Source organism: Syzygium oleosum, unplaced genomic scaffold (genome assembly GCF_021117445.2).
Source record: "Syzygium oleosum isolate NSW1041296 unplaced genomic scaffold, Sole_v2.1 Sole_v2.22, whole genome shotgun sequence".
In the NCBI taxonomy this organism is placed as follows: Eukaryota; Viridiplantae; Streptophyta; class Magnoliopsida; order Myrtales; family Myrtaceae; genus Syzygium; species Syzygium oleosum.
Window position 1 is genome coordinate 3294531 of NW_026607506.1, and position 20898 is coordinate 3315428.

Below are 20898 nucleotides of genomic sequence, written 5' to 3' on the forward strand. Positions count from 1 at the left end.
AAACGACTCCTTGTAACTGTTGTTTTCTAACCGTCACCGTCGCTAGCTAGCCTTCACTTGCTTGCATACCGTATATGTTGCTCTCACTCAATCACTCGCTAAAGGTTCATCATCCTCTCTCATTCACTCAATTGGCTGGAAAAATTAGGACTCGGTTCTTGGTGTGACTATGGGAACCTCAATCTGTTTAATCAATTCGATGCTAGCTTTGTTGAATTGGCGATTTAGGGTTTATATTTGGGGCAAAACTTGTACACGATATCGTGTTTGGTATATATGCTAATTGGGCACGCCGGTGAGCCACGTCGGTCGAACAAATTAATAAAATACGGCCATATTGGATTTCCAGCGATCCAAATTAAGATTGGCATTTAAGTGATCGTTTTTTATTTAAAGTGGTATTTAAGTAATTCGAAAAACTCTTTTGGCATTAAAGTGAGCATCGTATAAAACTTTTGATACTTCGAATGTTCTTATGCTGTTGATTTGTGCTTGTTAGGGTTTGGGATTTGAATAAATGGTATTCGTGTATTTTAGGGTTTGGGATTTCATTGTGTAGAGAAGAGATGAAATGCGATAGGCACAAATCGGCACTGGGCGAAGGGGTAGGGATGAGAGCATAAAAAAGGAACTCCATCCTTTTATTGTGAGGATGAAAGAACACATCTCAACCATTGAAACTAAAATGAGTATTTCGTGTCATTCATTAAATCGAATGGATTTAGTCTTGATAGGCAAAAGGGTGGGAAAGAATGACCAGTGTTAACGTCCAAACATCATGTCACTATTATAAGATTTCCATACCCTCTATGAAAAGCTTAGGTAGAGCTATAGTTATTGCGAACATCCCGTGACACGGAGTTCAAAATTGATAAGCCCGTCATCAGAGCCCCATCAAAATGATAGCAATTAGGAAGTCTCTCTACACAGGATATGTCTAGTTAGGCGGCGTGGGACAGATCATTCGGTGATTCGCTCACGATGACAATCGAAGTCATGACCTCGTGAAAAGCGCCGTTCCATTTATTTGTTAAGCCAATCATTACGACGGCGAATCGAACGAAGTTATCACATCAATCGAAAGGATGTCCTTTCTTCCTAAGACGATAGAGAGAATCTCGGTTCTTCAACGATCATGATGTCCCTTTAATGGGCGGGAAAAAGATCCAAAGGGAAAAGAGAGAGCAAAAAAAGGTAACGAAGGGAAAACAGCGGTGGCAAGACCTCATTGGCACTCCCAACATGACGTTCCCATCAGATGTCGTCAGCAACCCAAAATGCTTTTCCCCAAAACGAAAATAGATTCCCCTCAGCTTCCTTGTAAAACGACATCGTCCCCGCCCCCTCCCTCTCGCCAAGCTTCCTCTTTGTCCAATAATTAATGATTTGAACGATATTTTTATAAAAACGATTGCTTGTATCGGTTAAAATATCAATCGACGAGAAACATTTTCGCCACCGACAGCAATTTATGTCTCGAATAGCTTCGTGGACGATGACAATATTTTTTGCCCGTTCATTTTTTGTATTTGATATAACCGATCATTATAAGAAAATTATTTTGCAAATCATTCATTTTCAGTGAGATAATTATTTTCCATTTATTCGGCAGTTCAGGGAATGTGACTCCCTCCTTGCCAGTCGGGGAACGTCGTCTTCCCCTAATCTAAACCCGCTGTTTTCAGTCCATGGACAACGTTTTCTGTAAATCGGTTAATTTTCCGTCGTCCAGACACAGAAAAGTCAAAAAATAATTTTCCCGGAAATCGGTTTCCCGTCGAACAAACGGACCCTTAATCTTTAAATTAGAGAGTTAACCGCGGCCGGAGGCTTCTATTCTAGGGGCTAGCGTGCCGGATCGCAATTGGGGGGGTCCAAAAAAACGAAAGCGATGTTGGACCATCCCGTCATCGGCCGAATTGGCGAATTATTTTATGTTGAACCCTCCCCTGCTACGCATGACCTCTCCGTCGCCATTGGGCCCAATTGGAAATCGTGTCATTGGCTTTACCCTTACTTCTATCATCTTTTTCCTTCCTGTTGGCTTCATTTCATCACCCATCCGCCCCCGTCCCTTTCGTAAGCCCCCGATTTCCATATCGTTTGCCCCTTTCGCTTAAATTATAATTTTACCCGTAATATGATATCATAATCTTAAATTGGACCGACCGTCGTTAAAATGCCTAATTCCAATAAAAAGTTCGGATCAAAATCGTCACTCGAGATAAAGTTGGTAACTTTTTTTTTTCGGGGGAATTAGCCCTCGTTGAAATTATGCACCGTAACCCGTGACCGGGAATTGGGTTAATTAACTTTCCGAACCAGAAGGATCTCCAATTTGTGAACTTTTCTTCCTTTGCCGGGTCTATATAAATATGATCAACCGAGCTTTTTTATATGCGCCAAGTAAAGTTTTGTCAATTTGGCCGGTTGGTGTGAATGGGATCTTCTGCTGTGTCATCATGAACCTTGACCAGATTGCCAAGAGACAACCGAATGCTTACACACGGTCTTTCGAATAGCGACGCGCTGCGAGCGATTGGTTTAGGCCGTCGCTACGGCAAACCGTGTGAATCGAGGCGGACGTTTCCAGGGGACAGGGACGCTCGTGGCGTCGCTTGCTTTTGGGGGGACGATCTTCCAATCATCCCGGGGCTTAAACTTCGCGGGATTTACGTTGATGTGAGCCTAAAGATTTTGATTTATTATAGACGATAGTATAAGATATTTGAGCTTCTAAAACTGAGCATGATGCCCTGATGTCGTGCGGGCGACGAGTTTCTCGAGCACGCGTTTTTAGACTTCGAAGTGGGTCGCAGGGAGTCGATTGGCCCGCCGACATGGGTTTTCATGTCGAGCTAGAGCCAATTTTGGCATTTACAAAAGACGGGCATTTTTCTTGGTGGGTCGAACTAAGATGTCTAGTATATTCTGGACAGCGCCTTCGATTTGGGCAAGGAAAGAAAAGGACTAATGTCGAAAAGGAAAAGTCACCAAGCAAAATGAAAAAGATTTCATTGCATTTTGTATATAATATGGAAGTTGCTTTTCGATATTTGTTATGCTAAAATTGTGATACATATATATGAGAAAAAGTCTCGAGTACTACCACAAGTTCTGAGTGGGAATTGGGACTCATAGGCCCGTCCTTGATCGGGAGACTCGGGCCCGGCCTCTAGGATCCTGTGCATGAGCGCTAGGAACTTGGGCTCGAGTGTGGCAACCGAGGATCGGGCTCGGCCACCAATGTCCCAGGCACTGCCGTCGGGGACTTGCACACGGATGCTGGGGACGTCACGGGCACGAGCGTCGAGGTCTTGGTCATTGCCTCAATAGGCAAGGGCTTGGCCATCGGGAATTTGGCCATGGGCACTGGGATTCTGGTCCGGCCTTGAGGAACTCGGGGCTTGGGTACTGGAGACTAGGGTACGGCCTCGGGATGAGACCTAGGCACGGGAGCCAAGCACTTGGCTGCCGAGATCCCCAGCATAGACGCTAGGGTCTTCGACTCTGTCTTAGGGGATCCAGGCTTCGAACATTGCGATCCAATCGCATGTTGAAAAGGGAATTTTTGATTTTTAAAATAGGAATTCATTTTCCTAAATTTAAACGTAGGTTTTTTATTGACTCATTTGCGCAAGTGATTGGAACACTGAAAAATGAGGGGAATACTCTTTCATAATAATTTTTCTTTTTGAAACAAACGGACTCTATCTCACCGGAGAGAAATGCCAGTTAGAGGCAATAGGTTAAAATTATTAAAAGAATACACTGATAGTATAATATATTTTTAATCACCTTTTATCGTTATTGATTTGCACGGTAAGTTATCAAAATATAACTATTTATATCGAGGATGATGAATGTAAACGTGTATATAATATTGAAAGGATAAATGCAATAAAAATCCTATAATTTGTAACAAATACAAGTTTCCCAAAAGTGCAATCAAGAACTTCCGTTAACTTCATTTAGTTCGAGTCATGGAAAAGGTTAACTTAACTTTTTTTTTAGTTCTTTTTCGAGGTTACGTGGTAATAAGAAAGTGGGTTCCACGTAAGGAAAAAAGAAGCCAAAAATAACAAATTAAAGGGAAAAAATAATCGAAGGCACTACACATTAGATCCGTTGCCGCTCGAGCAGGGGTGTTTGACTGGAATGGGGCGGCCCCGCCTCCCCCATGTTCATCGGCGAGGGCTCGTGACCCTTTCAATGAGAAGGTAAGGGCCTGCAAGCCGTCGCTAAGCATATGAAGAACCTAGAAGACTAAACGGACTTATTCGATGTTATTCTAGCCAAAGTTACACAACGGTGAATGAAGTAAACTACCAATTGGCCAAGAGGGATGAATCCTAGGCTACTAATTACTCCAGTAATCTAAATAATATCTCACCTTATGCTTGTTATTCAACTTCATTACGAGATGAAATAACACAATTCGTCATACGTTAACCAGTTTAAATTCGATCTACATTTGATCATGCAGAAACATCAACTAATCCATACATTTTCTCGAGCGCACCTATCTTTTACTCGACTCACATTTAGAGCAGTTTTGTGTTTCGAGGCAATTGCAAAATGCGCGAGTTCCTAGTAAATCTTAAAATAGCCCGGGAAATACCACGATAGTTTCATCAGACCGGGATAACCACGTTGCAAGCGTTTGAGCTCTTTGCTCGATGTCCTGCCGAGCACATGTTACTTTCTTTCGGCCACGGTTTCCAAATGGGAAAATAACACAAATAGTCCCTGAACTTTGACCCAATGTACAATTTGGTCCCTGAACTTTTAATTTGTTCAATGTAGTCCATGAACTTTAACCTAATGTTCAATTTAGTCCCTGAACTTTTGATTTGTTCAATGTGGTTCCTGAACTTTTAATATGTGTTCAATTTAGTCCTTGAACTATTTGAAAATATTCAATATAGTCCTTCCATTAATTCAAGTGCAGAGACTATATTGAACATTTTCAAATAGTTCAGGGACTAAATTGAACACATATTAAACGTTCAGGGACTACATTGAATAAATTAAAAGTTCAGGGACCAAATTGAATATTATGTTAAAGTTCATGGACTATATTGAATAAATTAAAAGTTCAGGGACCAAATTACACATAAAGTCAAAATACATGGACTATTTGTATCATTATCCCTTTTCAAATTTTGAAAACACGATTCAATGTGGTCGCTTCGTTGATTACAACTCCACGTCATATGCTCTTCACTCGCGTAACTCGTTGCCTCGATATATGTTGCGCATGGTCCCGGTCCTTTTCTGAAGCGCGCAAATCGACGCACGCCTTCCAAAATCTTGCTCGAGCCGGGCTCTACACGGATCGGATGAATCATGGCAATTGGATCACGTGAATCTCGATACGTGCGTGCGGCATTCTTACGTTTATGTCGCGTGCGCTTTTTCGACGGAGCATGTTAAGCGTGGGGGGGTAGGAAGGGGATGATGGGGCTTGAACCGAACGACCTTTTGCCTTTTTTTTTTTCCAAGGGTCGTGGCAGTAATGATCAAGGCATCGAGGTACGATAACGATGTCGTGCTGGCCTCGAGTCTAGCGTAGCCTTTCGTGGTGAACGAGGACTCGTTTGGTCAGACCCGGCGAGGCGAGATCCACGTGGAATTTACTCACGGATTTAATTTAGGATTGATAAAAAAAATTAAAATTGAGACACATATGATAAATTTATCTCAAACAAAAATCACAAGCGAGTACACATACGACAAATTCACCCTCCGTTAGTTTTTATTAGATTTTACCAATAAATTATTGAGTTGGAAGATGTACCGGTCTGAGGTTTTACCTTATATTTGTCACAAATGTACAAGTTTGTGATTTTTCATGATAATAATACAATTTAACTGAAACTAACAGATGGTAAATTTGTCACAAATATTTTTTATTGTCAAAAAATTAGTTTGGAGCATATTTGTCATGGGTGTATTAGTTTAGGGTTTTTTTTGTGTTAACCTTTAATTTAAGACATATCGTGTAATAATATATTTTCTAAAAATGAAATAGAGAGAGGATTCAAAAGTATTTGAATACGTGTTTTTATTATAAAAAATGACACAAATGATTCATGAACTTTGATCAAATATGAATGTTATCTGTGAGCTTTTAATTCGTTCAACGTAATCCCTAAACTTTAGCCCTATGTGTAATGTCGTTCTTGAACATTGAATCTGTTCAATGTTGTCCCTAAACTTATGGTATATGTTCAATTTAGTCTCTAAATTATATGAAATGTTCAATGTTCAGGGATAAGATTGAACATTTTCATATAATTTAAAGACTAGATTAGATATGAACCAAAAGTTTAGGAATCACATTAAAGAAATTAAGAGTTCAGAAATGACATTAATTACACATTCAAGGACTAGCTGTATCCATATTTTTCGCTTTTCATCTTTGGAGGCGAAAGAATGAAATGCACGTTCATTCCCGCCGGCGGAGATGCGATGATCCACGTAGGCCGAGCCCTTAGAGATACTTTACTGAGTAGCCAAACAAGGTGTTAACCATTTTGGTGTGGATGTTAGTTTATAAATTATTCGACGGGGTTTCTCCCGATCAACGTGGGTTTTGGCATGGGGCAGGAGAATGCCCGTTTTCGCTCGAGAGTCTCGCCACAACGATCGAGTCGGCATGGAAACCGAAAATGACCGCTCTATTTTGGCCCCTTTTGCGCTCACCATTCACGTAGTCGTGCGAAAAACACTAGAGATGCTAATCAGGTTTGATTAACATAGAATGCAATGGATGAGAGAATGGGATGAGGGATGAGATCAAAACATAAAAAGGAATTGATTGATTGAGGAAATGTAATAAAATGGGCTCAAAGCCCAGCCCATGTTCCTAAGACACAAACCTAGAGTGAAGCCCATTATTTTGTTAGTCTCAGCCCATGTAATTAAGAAACCATCAAGTCTTCTCCATTCTCTCCAGCAAGCTTCGTGAATTACAAAGAAAGAGAAAGAGATAGTTGGACGTTAAAACCAAAGGAGAGCGAGCTCGTCCATGAAGTGAAAAGGGGGAAAGGAGGAGACAAAAAAATCTTCGCGCGTAGCGATCTGGACGTCCTGACAAGACGAATCAACTGCAACTTACAATGACTTGCAAGTATTCAAGCATATTCTTTATTTAATCGGAATAATTTTCGAAATTAGGTTGTAAATCCGAAGTTATGTCAATTTTGGATTATGAGATATGATTAAGGAGTTGTCAAGTTGTGAATATATATGGAGATGATAGTTTCGGGCGTTGTGGAGCTGTAAGTTTGGCAAAAATTTATTCGGAAATATGATTTTTATTGGAACGAATTTATGAAGTTTTGCATCCAAATTATGCATAACGGAGAAAGATGAACTTTTGTTATAAATGAGTTTCTTTGTTAGCGCGTATGTGTCGTTTTGTCAATAGATATGCGTAGTTTAGTCGTATCATTGATTAGATTAGCGTAATACTCGGTTTTTTATATATATTTTTGAATAGTTAATAAGAATATGAGTGCGTCAGCTCGAATAACCATTCTAGGTTGGTTTTCAGCTTTCCTAAGTGAGTAATGCTATATCTTCTATGAATTTTTAAACTCGCGTCTTAAAATCTAATAAAACGATAGAGATTCAATATACTATTAGTTATGAAAGAGCATGTTAGTTGCATAAAAATATGGATCGGACATTTACTACTTATCGATTATTTGTGAATGGTTTAAGAAATGTTTTATAAAAGGCGTTGCGAAAGGTTACTGGTTTATGAGATGAATTCCAAGATGGTGTGAGAAATGTCTTGTAAAATACATATATATTATGTTAGTTGAACGGAGTTGAGAAAATTATATATTTTAGATTTGTGAAACCTTTTTGTGAAAAAATTACAAAAAGCTCTTGATTTTGAGTATGTTTATGAAAGGTGATACGATTCAGTTTGTGAAACCGATTTATGAGATAAATTATGTTTTGATTGTGGGATTATTGGAGAATGACGTTTATGCTTTTGTTGCTATGATTAGAATCCGTTGAGGGGAGAGTATGCATACTCTTGTTAGGACGTCCTTGTCAGCCAAACCACAGGCCGATACAAGTGGTCGACTTAACAAAGGGAGGTAAACTTGGTCACCTTTATCACGGGCATTAGGCATGACTATAGTTTGATATCGAGTATTAGAGTAGTCGATGGAATAGATCATTGACATTAGATTTGAGATTAGCTGATGAAATGGACCATTGACGTGTAAATTGATGAAGATTAATTAATGGACCAGGCCATTGATATTTATTTTGATATTATTGATGAAATGTGTATTTTTGCTATGAATATTTTATGTTGAAATAACATATAACTCATTTTGATTTTGAAGTTTGTTATATTCTGGATTTGGATTAAATGGGCGTGGTATAGTTTTGTAAATATGCAAAGTGGATGTTTAACCTGCTTAGAAGAGATGTATTACTTACTAAGTGCGGTTGCTCACCCATTTCAGTCTCAATCTTTTCAGGTTTCTCGTCTGACGGCCAATAAGTTAGAGCGATATTGCGAGGTGTTTTGGGAGTGGGACTTTGGGTATGGTTCGAGGGCGCGTCTTTTAAGTGAAAGGATGGTTGTGTCATTGCCCATGTTTCTTGTTGAGTTGAGGGCGTGACAGAAAATAAGGTAAAAAGTGGAAGAATAAAAGGGAAAAAAGACAAATGAAAAAAACATTTAAGCGAAGACATGTAGTTCAAATGGTATGATAGCTGAACGAATTATCGATATTGTCTTTGACATAAAATATGAGAACGAAGAGATGCGTTTACACTAGAAAATAAGTGGCACAAGAAAAGGGAAAAAAAACAAAGGATGAAATAACATCACGGTATCGTACCTTGTCACGGTTGAATTCTAATATTCTTCCAATCGAAAGATTTATTTAGTTATAGAGTGACACATCAGAGTGTCATATCTTATTGTACTAGAATTCCATGATTCGAGAAAATAAAATATAGAAGCCAAAGAGGTTATGAGCTAATAACATTATTATATATCTGGATTAAAATCGACGCACATAAACGTAGATTTATACTTATTTTCAGGCGCAATCCAAATTTTTTCTGAAAACTTTCTCATCGATTTTGAAGGCTAAAAAAGGTTCTTTTCTGGCTCCGAGGCTGCCTGTTGACTTTGTGTCCAAAAGAAGCTGTCTATTAGGCTCATTGACTCTCATGAGTGGCCATTGTACATCAACATCGTACCAACCCAATGTCCAAGAAATTGGGCTAGAAAAGAACATCACAAGGCCATGTCCAATCCTCACATTAGATTTTTGCTAACACGGGTTCCGGGGACAATATAAATTTAAAAAGCCCGGTGCGTCAATCTTTTGGCTTAACTTGGCTCGACCTGAAAAATCATATGCGTCTTTTTTTCTATGAGATTGCATCCTCACTAAAATCCGATTCGGCCCGCCCGGTTGATGTGATAGGATCGAAAATTCTACCGACTGAATTTATTGCAATGAAATTCCTGGGGTAAAATGAGCGGCACTTTCCTCGTCCAATTAGGGTGCGCATGGAATGCATTCCGGAATAAAAATTCTGTTCCGGAATGTGGAACAGAATGGCGTTTGTTAAAAAATTTCCGGAATGCATTCTGGAACGATTTTTGCATTATGGAATAAAAATGCGTTTGTTAAAAATACTTGATTCCAGAATGCATTCTTGATTCCAGAATGCATTCTTGATTCCAGAATGAGTTTTTGGCAACAAAAAGAGAAGCTACTTTTTGTAGCTTCTTGATTCCGGAATGCATTCTCCCTATTTTCTCACAAATTTTTTTTTTCAGAAAATGCATAAAAATTGAAAAATTCTAGAAAAATTAATAAAAATTTCCAAAAAATAAAAAAAGTCAGATTTCGGGAAAATATGAAATTTGGTGAATTTTTTTTATAAAAAATAAAAAAAATCAAAAATTTCAAAACTTCATAGAATAGCTTAAAATACATGTGGCCACCCACTTTGAGTGAAATTTAAATTTTTTGAGGTGCAAAAAAAAATCAAAAATTTTAAAACATCACAAAATGGCTTAAAATACATGTGGCCACCTACTTTGAGTGAAATTTAAATTTTTTGAGGTGCCCAAAAAAAAGAAAAATAATAAAAAATAAAAATTTTCAAAACTTCACAAAATGGCTTAAAATACTTGTGGCCACCCACTTTGAATGAAATTTAAATTTTTTGAGGTGCCCAAAAAAAATAAAAAAAATAAAAAATTTCAAAACTTCACAGAATGGCTTAGAATACCTGTAGCCACTCACTTTGAGTAAAATTTAAATTTTTTGAGGTGCCTAAAAAAATAAAAAAATTCAAAACTTCACAAAATGGCTTAGAATACCTGTGGCCACCCACTTTGAGTGAAATTTAAATTTTTTTAGGTGCCCAAAAAAAAATTAAAAAAATCAAAAAATTCAAAACTTTACTGAATGGCTTATAATACCTGTGGTCACCCACTTTGAGTAAAATTTAAATTTTTTGAGATGTAAAAAAAATCAACAAACCAAAACAGATTTCTGTTCCAGAAATCAATTTCTGGAGCAGAATTAGTCATGTTTTACCAAACAGATTTCTCCTCCAGAAATCAATTTCTGGCAAGAATTTGATTTCTGGAGCAGAATGGTTACTATTCGCACCCTTAGTGCTCGGTATGGTTTCTACTTTCTAGTGTACGCTGACTTGGCCCATTTGGGCAAAATACTAATATATGGTGCGTTTGTTTCACGAAAAATTCAAGATTTAGAAAATATTTTTCAAAAAATAAATGTTTATATTGCTTACAAAAATGAATGAATGCAAAATATTTTTATCACTTGTTGAGATAAACTTAGAGAAGTTCCACGTTGAAGAATTGATGTGAGGTGAATATATCCCGGTTGGTTTATAATTGATTAACTTAGTGAATGTGGGTCTAGTCGGATATGTTGACGGGTTCGGACTTGGGCTCCCTCTTAGGGGTCTTCCCGAGTGAAGGTATTGAGTTTTTGCTGCGTATCCCAACAAATGGTATCAAAGCCGATGGTAGATTGGTGGACCCTTCAATCTGCTCTGGTGTTTGGTGAATATCTCAATAAAGGAATCTGGTGACTAACGAGGTTTCTATGATGGATGTGAGGTGAATATATCCCGGTTGGTTTATAATTGATTAACTTAGTGAATGTGGGTCTTGTCGGATATGTTGACGGGTTCGGACTTGGGCTCCCTCTTAGGGGTCTTCCCGAGTGAAGGTATTGAGTTTTTGCTGCGTATCCCAATAAATGGTATCAAAGCCGATGGTAGATTAGTGGACCCTTCAATCTGCTCTGGTGTTTGGTGAACATCTCAATAAAGGAATCTGGTGACTAACGAGGTTTCTATGATTCCAACGAGGTTTCTAGGCAATGGGTGTTGTGATGTAGCAACGCGGCCCCAATGACAGACTTCATGGTTTGGTTTAGAGAGAGAGAGATGAGGGATGAAGTTGGGCATTGATGAATATTCAAGTTGAGATAAGTTGATGCAGTTGATGCAAAAGTATACTTGAATTAAGGGGAAGCATAAGTTCACACGTGAAGGGGAGATTGTTCATATACACGTGTGACTTGCGTTAAAGAAGTCCCACGAGGAGAATTGATAAGGTGTGGAACAGTTATTGACTTAAACTTTTGAGTAAAGGCGGGTCCAATTGGATATGTTGACATACTCGGATTTGGGCTCCTTTTGGCGGTCTCCCTGGGTGAAGGTATATGGTTTTTGCTGCGCGCCCAAATCACTTACAAAAGTATTCTCCATTGACTAATTTTTCTAAGCAATATAACCAATTATTTTTCGGAAAATGATTTCTGAATCGCGAGTTTTTCAGGAAATAAATGCACTCGAAGTATCACTTCATGGGAAGAAGAAAAATAAAAATGAATCGAAGTTGTAAAACACACGCGGTTTTACAAATTACGTCCGTGCTGACGGATGAAGCCCGTGGATCAGCACTTGACTTAGCAGTCCCCACAATAAAAAAGTTGGGACATCATTCTCCTTTCGAGTATTCTTGATGCTCATTCTCTGGCCACGTACCAGAGACTGCAGAGGAACAACGGAAAGAAGAAGAGAATCTCTTGAGATTGATGCTTGAAGTGCCTTATTATTCTCTCGAGACTCACGTTCATGGAACCACAAAAAAGTTTAAAAAAAGAAGGGAACTCAGCTAGACTGATCTGCATACTGTTGAAGAAATGCGCCCTTGATTTAGGATCCGGTGTGAAGCACGCATTGCGAGCCGAAATCGCACGTTCATTTGGCCTGGGATTGGTAATCTTTCTCTAGATGAGCGTAAATGGAGTCGTGATTCCACGTTTATGGCCATCGAAACTCGAAGCTTCGCCTGCTTGAGACCATTGACTTAACTGCTCAAAGATTTGCTTTCCCCACGCAGATCACGGTGCCGTGGTCGCGTGTTCTGTCAATCGATTAATGGGGCTCCATTCATGTCATGATCTTCTTGATGACACTTCAGGTTCTATTTGTAGCATTCCTTTTCATTGGAATCAATTCTTTTTGTCAAGTTCTTTGCTCTACAGTGTTGAAGCTCTGATTAGTGATCTCCTTTGGCGTGTCATTCACAAGAAGAACATTGTACTGAAATCAGACAAACACAGATGTTAAGGAAATGGAGCATATATACTATGACCAGAACAAAAATAATGGCGCATATATTCTCCACAAACGGTTGCAGATCACTTCTCAGGACTTGTAAGATCATTGTCACTTTCAAGGAAGTCCATAAAAGCATAAGCAAGAGCAGAAACTAGGTGAAGAGTGAAACAAGCACTTCTCTTGTAGAAATACTAGCTTTCCAGGATTTCACATGGCTCAGTCCATCAGTTTGCATAGCCATGGAGGAGAAATTGCAGTGAATTTCGAAAGCGGCGACAGCTCGAGTAAAGAAACCATTATGAATAAAAGCAACACTCCCGGAACATTCAAGAGACCCGGTGTCTCATTCCATGAAGTACTAACTGAAGTTCTTCGCCGACAGAGCCAAGACACGTCCGACCAGCAAAGCTTTCAATCAAGATCCAGTCCAGACGACTCTTCCCGCGAGAGCCCATGGACCTCTATCTGGAGCAAGGTGAAGTCTCGGTCAATTCACGTTCATGATAAGGAACCGTGTCAACCAGATGATCACAAGGATGATTGGGCCGAAGATATCCCCGAAGAACTGAAGAAGATGAAATTTGGCGAGTTAATGATTCTCCAATGCTTGATTCTATTAATTATTGTGCTTGCCTTGATTTGCAGCCTGAGTATTCCTAGTCTAAAGAGGCAAACCCTGTGGAATCTTCCGATATGGAAATGGGAAGCAATGACTTTGGCTTTAGTGTCAGGACGCTTAATATCCAGTTGTGTGGTCCGGGTTGTCGTCAAAGTCGTCGAACGGGTTTTCCTACTGCACAGGAGGGTTCTATACTTCATCTATGGCCTATGGAGGGCGGTGCGAAACTGCCTCTGGTTGGGCCTTGTTTTGCTCGTATGGCATTTCGTTTTCAATTCCGAAATGGAAAAGAAGGATGGCAGCAGTGCCTTGTCCTATGTGACCAAGGTTTTAGTATGCTTCCTGGTGGCATCGGTGATTTGGCTCTTGAAGACGCTCCTCGTTAAGGTCCTCGCTTCGTCCTTCCACGTCAATACCTACTTCGAGCGGATTCACGAGGCTCTATTTGATCAATTTGTCATCGAGACGCTCTCGGCGAAAGCAGCAATGACGTACAATGCAGGGGAGCAGGTATGTGGCAACGCTCCCAAGACAACAGAGTTGCAGCATGCTGCTTCAGGTGATCTCAGGGAACCACTTCTACCAAAAGGCAGCAGATCGAGGCAGAGTGGAAGATCGACAAACCGTCCCCAGATTGGAGGAAGCACAGATTTAGCTGGAAGGAGGATTAATCAGAAGAGCGCATCGGCTTGGTGTATTGGGAGGATGATGGACATCATTCAGCACGGGACTCTGTCGACTCTGGACGAGAAGATACTGGATTCAAACATGGAAGATGGGTCTTTGATGGAGATCAGAAATGTGTGCCAGGCAAGAGAGGTGGCCAAGAAGATTTTTCTCAATGTGGCCCAACCAGGGTCCAAGTAAGTGTTTTTTCTCTGGTCGCTTTTGCTTTTTTTTGTTGGGGGTAACATTCTGTATACCGCAACAACCAATTGAGGATGCTGAGTGATCATCAGTTCCTACTTTCACTTTACAGTGTCTTCGTTTTTTTCATCGACAGGCTCATTTGTCTTGATGACCTGACGTACTTCATGAAGAAGGATGAAGCTGCAAAACTCATACGCCGAGTTGCCAAAGACAGTGGTAAAATTGACAAGAAATCTCTAGAAATTTGGGTGGTGAGTAACATTTTCCTCCTATAAACTACAAAGGATAAGTCATCAAATACTATTGATATGATCAAGTCTCTCTCTCTCTCTCTCTCTCTCTCTCTCTCTCTCTCTCTCTCTCTCTCTCTCTCTCTCTCATCTTAAAGCCATGTGAAAATACTGAGAGTTTGCTTTGTCATAGATTAATGCCTACAAAGAGAGAACGGCACTTGCGCGATCTCTCAACGACACCAACACAGCCGTCGACGACCTCCACAACATGCTCGACATTCTCATCGCTATTATCATTGCCGTCATCTGGCTCATCATACTTGGGGTACCCATCATGCAGTTCCTGGTCTTCATAAGCTCGCAGTTCATTTTGTTGGCCTTCGTCTTCGGGAACAGCTGCAAGATGGTGTTCGAAGCTATAATCTTCTTATTCGTGATGCACCCGTACGACGTCGGCGATCTCTGCGAAGTGGATGGAATGCCGGTATGTGCCTAGGAACAGAAAGATCTGTACTCACCAGTTAAATTTTGTGACCATCTTTCCTGTTCTCACTTTTGTTCTGATTCTCAGATGGTTGTTGAAGAGATGAATATACTGACCACCGTGTTTCGGAAGTTCGACAACCTGAAGATGAGATACCCCAACAGCATCTTGGCCACCAAGGCTATAAGCAATTACAACCGCAGTGCGGAGATGCTGGAGACCATTAATTTTTGCCTGCACATCTCCACTCCCATGGAAAAGATCGACAAGTTGAAAACGAAGATTACGCAGTACGTGCACAACTTCATTTTCTTCGTCCTGTCGGGACTTTTACTATGCTAGTGTCGTCTTTAATCTGTATAATATGAGGTTGATCCATGCCAGAGCAGCAAAAACGAATTAGGACATACCCTAGATTACTTAGGAGTGCAGTATCAAAGCATTCTCTGCTTGCTCATGGTGTCCAATGTTGACATTCCTGATCTTGTGCAGTAATGTTGGGTCTAATGTTTCCTTGATGACTTCAACTAACCCGCGCTGATTTGTCGGCGGAAACTGCAGGTATGTGGAAAGCCGGAGCGACCACTGGCACCCGAATCCATTAGTCCTGATAAGGGACCTAGAGGACATGAACAAGATAACCATGATTCTGTGGCTCGTGCACAAGGTCAAGCATCACAACACCAAAGAGAGGTGGATTAGCAGAAATGTCCTGATCGAACACATGATCGAGATATTCAGACAGGACGGGATCGAATACCGGATGCTACCCCTCGACGTGAACGTCCGCAACCTGCCGAGCCCGACTTCGGACCGGCTTCCTTCCAACTGGACAGCTTGTGCCACTGAACATAGAAGTAACTAAAACTTGTAACGGCATCTCTTTTGTTTTGTGCAAGATGAGCGGTCATTTGAAGTTGGGATAGACGAGAGAAACTAATTAGACGAAGGCGGGATGCATTTGAATCGAGACCCATCGGACGGTTGACATTAGCTGTTTCTAATCTGACGGTGGACAATACTTACCGTCCAACGGACATTCATAGGACCACCGAACACATTTTCAACCAAATAAAATGTCGTGAAACTGTTTCTTGTTCTTGTTCTTGTTCTTGTTCTGCATGATGTTTGAATTTCAGTGATGGAACATGATAGCGAAATGCCCTCCTTCATCGGTCCTCTTCTTCAACCTCTCCCGCGTTTACTTCAGAACCCAAAACTACAATCACCCATTGAGGGCTCGAGATGCTCTCTCGCGCCCACCGTCATGCCGGCTTCATTCTTGTTCCGATGCGGACTCGCTCGTGTCGTTTCTGATATCTGCCTTGAGCAAATGCTCCTCCGCGTCTTGCTGCGGGGCGGTTCATGCTCGAGTCCTCAAATCGGTGAGTTACAGCCACGGATTCGTCGGCGATCAGCTCGTGTCGAAGTACGCGGAAGTGGGCTGTGAGGAACGTGCGGAAAAGCTGTTCGACGAAATTCCCGAGAAAGATTTAGTGTCGTGGAATTCTTTGATTTCTGGGTTTTCACGTAGAGGGTGCCTGGCTAAGTGTTTATATGCATTTCATAGGATGAGAAATGAGACTTTTATGAACCCCAATGAGGTTACTCTTGTGTCAGTCATCTCATCATGTGCTGATGTGAAAGCTCTGGCTGAAGGGAGGTCCATTCATGGGCTCTCAGAAAGATTGGGCATGTTGATGGAGGTAAAGGTTGTTAATTCTCTTATTAACATGTATGGAAAATGCGGGATATTGGGTGCCGCTTGTCTCTTGTTTGAAATAATGCCCGTGAGGAGCTCAGTTTCATGGAATTCGATGATTGCTTCATATGCTGAAAATGAGTCACCAATGGAAGGGATCAGTTGCTTTAAATTAATGAGAAGGAATGGAATTCAACCTGACGATGCCACTCTGGTGGCATTGCTTCAAGCATGTGAAAGTGTAGGTTCTATTAGACTAGTAGAGTCTGTTCACTGTGTAATATGTCGCCGTGGGTTCTATGGACGGATGTCGATCGTGACTGCTCTTTCGGATTTGTATGCCAAGACTGGGAGGTTGGCTGCCTCACACCAAGTTTTTCTTGAGATAAGAAATCCAGATAGTATAGCTTGGACTGCAATGCTTGCTGGCTATGCAGCTCATGGATATGGGTCGGAAGCAGTCGCTCTCTTTGACCTCATGGTTAAGAAAGGTATGAATCCTGATCGTGTCACATTTACTCATCTATTAAGTGCTTGTAGCCATTCAGGGCTAGTAGAAGAAGGAAAACAGTACTTCCGAACTATGTTTGAATTTTATGGGGTGGAGCCTACATTAGACCACTATTCATGCATGGTTGATCTCCTCGGTCGTTCTGGTATCTTAAAAGATGCGTACGAGCTGATCAAAAGCATGCCAATGGAGCCTAATTCTGGGGTCTGGGGTGCTCTTCTCGGTGCATGCAGAATTTACAGAAATGCTGAACTTGGAAAGGAAGCTGCAGAGCAATTGATTAATCTGGACCCTTCGGATGCAAGAAATTATATTGTGCTCTCAAATATATACTCAGCGGTTGGTCTATGGAAAGATGCGTCAGAAATGAGAGCATTAATGAAGGAAAATTGTCTTGCTAGATTGCCTGGATGTAGTTATATCGAACACGGAAATAAGATCCATCAATTTGTCGTGGGTGACTGGTCTCATCCATTGTCACATGGGATATACACCAAATTGACAGAACTGATTGAAAAGATTCGCAAGGCTGGACTTGCTCCTAAAACAGAATTTGTCTTGCATGATGTTGATGAGGAGTTGAAAAAGGATATGATCAATGAACACTGCGAGAAGTTAGCAATCTCATTTGGGATTTTGGTGACTAACCCAGGTAGAACGTTAATAATAAGGAAGAATCTGAGAATTTGTGGTGACTGTCATGGCTTTGCCAAGATTATATCGTTGATTGAAAATCGCACCATCATAATTCGAGATCCAAAGCGGTTTCACCATTTTACTGATGGAATATGTTCGTGTGGTGACTACTGGTGACTCACGTTTCAATTTTGGCTGAGTTACTATCAACAAAACTACACCTGATGTAAGTTATTCTTTTAGTCTTTTTTAAGGAGGTAAGAATCTGTACAGCAGATATATAGTTCAATGCAAAGCTTTGTGATTGATTGGCAATTTCTAACTGAGACAGGTTGCCGTTCTGTAATAATTTAGTGTTGGAAACAGAATAAACTTCTTGCCCGCTCCGCCAAAGGCTAGGTAGACATGAACGAGTCGTGAATAAAAACAGGAATCTATTTTCCTTCATATTATGGATATGTGGCTTAGATTCAATGCGGCAGAATTAAATGCCTCTATGATTGATGTCTTAATAACTTCACAAAAAAAATATCCTGGATGTTTTCCTCTAATGACAAATTACCTTTAGAGCCAAAGGAAGTAGTGCTACATTCACCTACCAATACTTAGAAAAAAGTTGGGTCTTCATGGATGGAGATGATCTCCAAAGATATTCTTTGGCATCATTTCCTGTCATAGCCTTAGAACGATAAAATACGTGAAAGAGATACTAGGAAAGAACTCACACATTCTCTTCGGCAGGGATTACAATTCACTTGTTCTTATAAGAAAATAAGTGATCCAAACAAATATTATAGCCATATATTTTCTTACATCACCACTTACCTTCTGCATATAATTCCCCTTCCTCCATTTGCACTTCCACATGCAACCTCGAATGATTCTTCATTTATCACTGAATCGGGGTTCAGTTTCGACCCAAAGCTCGAAACTGCGCAATCCCTTGCGAAGAGATCAGAAGCAGCAAATCTGTCCGCTCCTCCCATAATCGGCATTGGTGCTGTTATTTTGACTCTACTTTGGTAATTTGTCTTGTAGGTCTGCCCAAGTACTCCATCTACACTCTGGCTCAGTGAGTAGAATTTGAAGTTGAGCTCCAAATGGGCATAGCAGTTGTCTTCAGTCACATTATATCCATGCACCCGAGATTCCTCTGCTGTAATAGGTACTATCCGAGCAACTATTGTGAACAACTCTTCCATTTTGACTTCCACCTTGTTATTCGTCATAGGCCGTCGGATCTCCAGTCCTGTCTCTGGTGACCACCATCTTTGGCCCTCGCCTATTGGCACCTTGATTTCTTCTCCATCAAACCGGATCAGCATATTGTTCACCGACTCTTCCCATTTTGAAACTCGTCGTGCACCAATATAAAGCTTATGGGACCCGAACAAGATGCCAACAGACTCAACCCAGGTGAAGTCCCTTCCCCTGCTACTACTTTTGCCAATGAAATGGGCATTGATGTGAATGCCAGGATCAGAAACCAAGCAGAAGTCTTTGTCCTTCTCGCCGTGAAAGTAGAACATGACCCCGTCACCTCCGATGAATCGTGGGTCTTGGCACACAGCCCCTGGCCTATCGCAAGCTAGTTTTAATCCAAAAGAAGTTCATTAAAACATTACTATGAATGCTATAATGTGATTGAGACTATAAGAAGATAGGAACAGCAATGCAAGAACACATAAGAGTGAAGGACGTAGGACAAAATGAGGATCTGAGTCCCGCTCTTTAATTGTAGACCCAGAATTGAATTGCAGTAAATTGTGTTCATTCTAAGGAAATAGGCGGTGCGAATAGTTATCAATTACTCGTGAACTTTCATGAAGAAAGTTGGTAAGGAGGCAAAAAGAATCCAATTCTTACCGCAGTAAGGTTTACAGAGTCTGCAATCTACTTCGCAGAGTCTAGGACAAGCAGGTGGACAAGTGTGGACGATTCCGTAACACTTGCCGAAAAACGGATCGTGGCACGCCGCTTTCCCTGCATTCACTCCGACGGTCACGACACCAAAGAAGCATAGCACGCCGAAAAGCAGCGACGGGCCTCTCATGTTTTTCTCCCTCCTTCCTTGCAATGTGAGTGCAGCTCAAGAGAAGGGTCAGTACTTAAACCATGGGATGCGTTTGAAGTAGTGCTTGGTAGTACTAAACACTAACTACAACTGTGAAGTAGGAGAGTGAGGTTAGGTGGTTGCTTGCGCGAGGACTTTGATAAATTAAAACGAGGCCAACTCCGTGTTCTTTAAGTATTCGATCAGACACATGGAAGCATTGCAGTTCGTGAGCACACGTCGAGACTGTGAGTGAATCTGAGGGTGTGTTTGTGTATGTGTAGTCAACATTCGAGGACTTCCATGAGCAAAACCATTGGAGATGCAAGAGCTGTCATTTGTGTATTTTAACATTCGTCTGCGATGGGGATGGATCCAATGTCTAGGGACGAGAGTTGACCAACAATCTCCATGTGGGGATCCTCACGAGGATTTATTGCACTCCAAGACTTTTTCCATGGTTTCATTATGATCAGTAAACGTTGATTGGAACAAATTTGTGTTGGGTCACGATGCGTATATACACTCGAATCCTCTCAGAGGAACTTATGTCAACGTGCTATTAATGAATCGACCCCTCTTGTCTAGTAATTTGCCCCAACTTGTGCGTCCATCCCAACTTCAGCATCTGGTTTGGTATTCTTAGACCTTGATCTTATAAAAATTGGGGATGTTTGATTGCCGATAAAGATAGAACAATAGTGTATAGTTCTTTGATGCTTTGATGTGCGGTGATGATCATCACTATTCTTAAGGTACTATTTTACCTCCGGGATATATACCAGAGTTACGGAAAAATGAGTTCAACAATTACTCAATTTCCCTTCGGAATTTTACCTTAAATGTGTTGTCAAATTTTGTGTGAGAAAAGAAACGAAAAGAAAAGAGAACATCGCTGACATGGTGATCTAGTCATTGCTGATTGTTCTCCGTGGCACACTGCCACGTCGGCTTGTTCTTGATTTTCGCATGCGCGTTGTCTTGTTCGCCACACATATCTATTGTGTTTTCTTGTAGAGACAGTCATTTTAAAGGGTCTTTCTATCTGCACAAAAATCTCTAACTCTCCTATCCTTTTGAGACTTTTTGCTCTGCCTCTTTTGTAGAACACGGATGTC

General features: G+C 40.8%; 3 protein-coding genes across 6 annotated transcripts; 2 read left to right on the forward strand and 1 right to left on the reverse strand.

Annotated features, from left to right (window-relative positions):
• Positions 1-12570: 12570 nt before the first annotated feature.
• On the forward strand, positions 12571-15848 carry LOC115669992 (mechanosensitive ion channel protein 6-like). The gene is made up of 5 exons (XM_030591170.2): positions 12571-14154; positions 14295-14412; positions 14585-14878; positions 14966-15168; positions 15440-15848. Exons 1-5 carry the CDS (start codon positions 12884-12886, stop codon positions 15741-15743), a joined length of 2190 nt encoding a protein of 729 aa, XP_030447030.1. The 5' UTR covers positions 12571-12883; the 3' UTR covers positions 15744-15848.
• A 171-nt stretch (positions 15849-16019) lies between these two features.
• LOC115669993 (pentatricopeptide repeat-containing protein At5g40410, mitochondrial) lies at positions 16020-20108 on the forward strand. Of its 4 annotated transcripts, none has more exons than XR_008818811.1 (3): positions 16020-17953; positions 18766-19143; positions 19611-20108. XR_008818811.1 is itself a non-coding variant. In XM_030591171.2 (2 exons), exon 1 carries the CDS (start codon positions 16027-16029, stop codon positions 17902-17904), a length of 1878 nt encoding a protein of 625 aa, XP_030447031.1. In that variant the 5' UTR covers positions 16020-16026; the 3' UTR covers positions 17905-17953; positions 18766-20108. The 4 variants fall into 4 exon arrangements, 1 of the variants encoding a protein (XP_030447031.1); XR_008818812.1 differs by having other exon boundaries at positions 19632-20108; XR_008818810.1 differs by having other exon boundaries at positions 18766-18892; positions 18959-20108.
• On the reverse strand, positions 18390-19052 carry LOC130140860 (uncharacterized). The gene is made up of 2 exons (XM_056321394.1): positions 18553-19052; positions 18390-18396 (listed from the first exon to the last, which is right to left on the reverse strand). Exons 1-2 carry the CDS (start codon positions 19050-19052, stop codon positions 18390-18392), a joined length of 507 nt encoding a protein of 168 aa, XP_056177369.1.
• Positions 20109-20898: the final 790 nt, after the last annotated feature.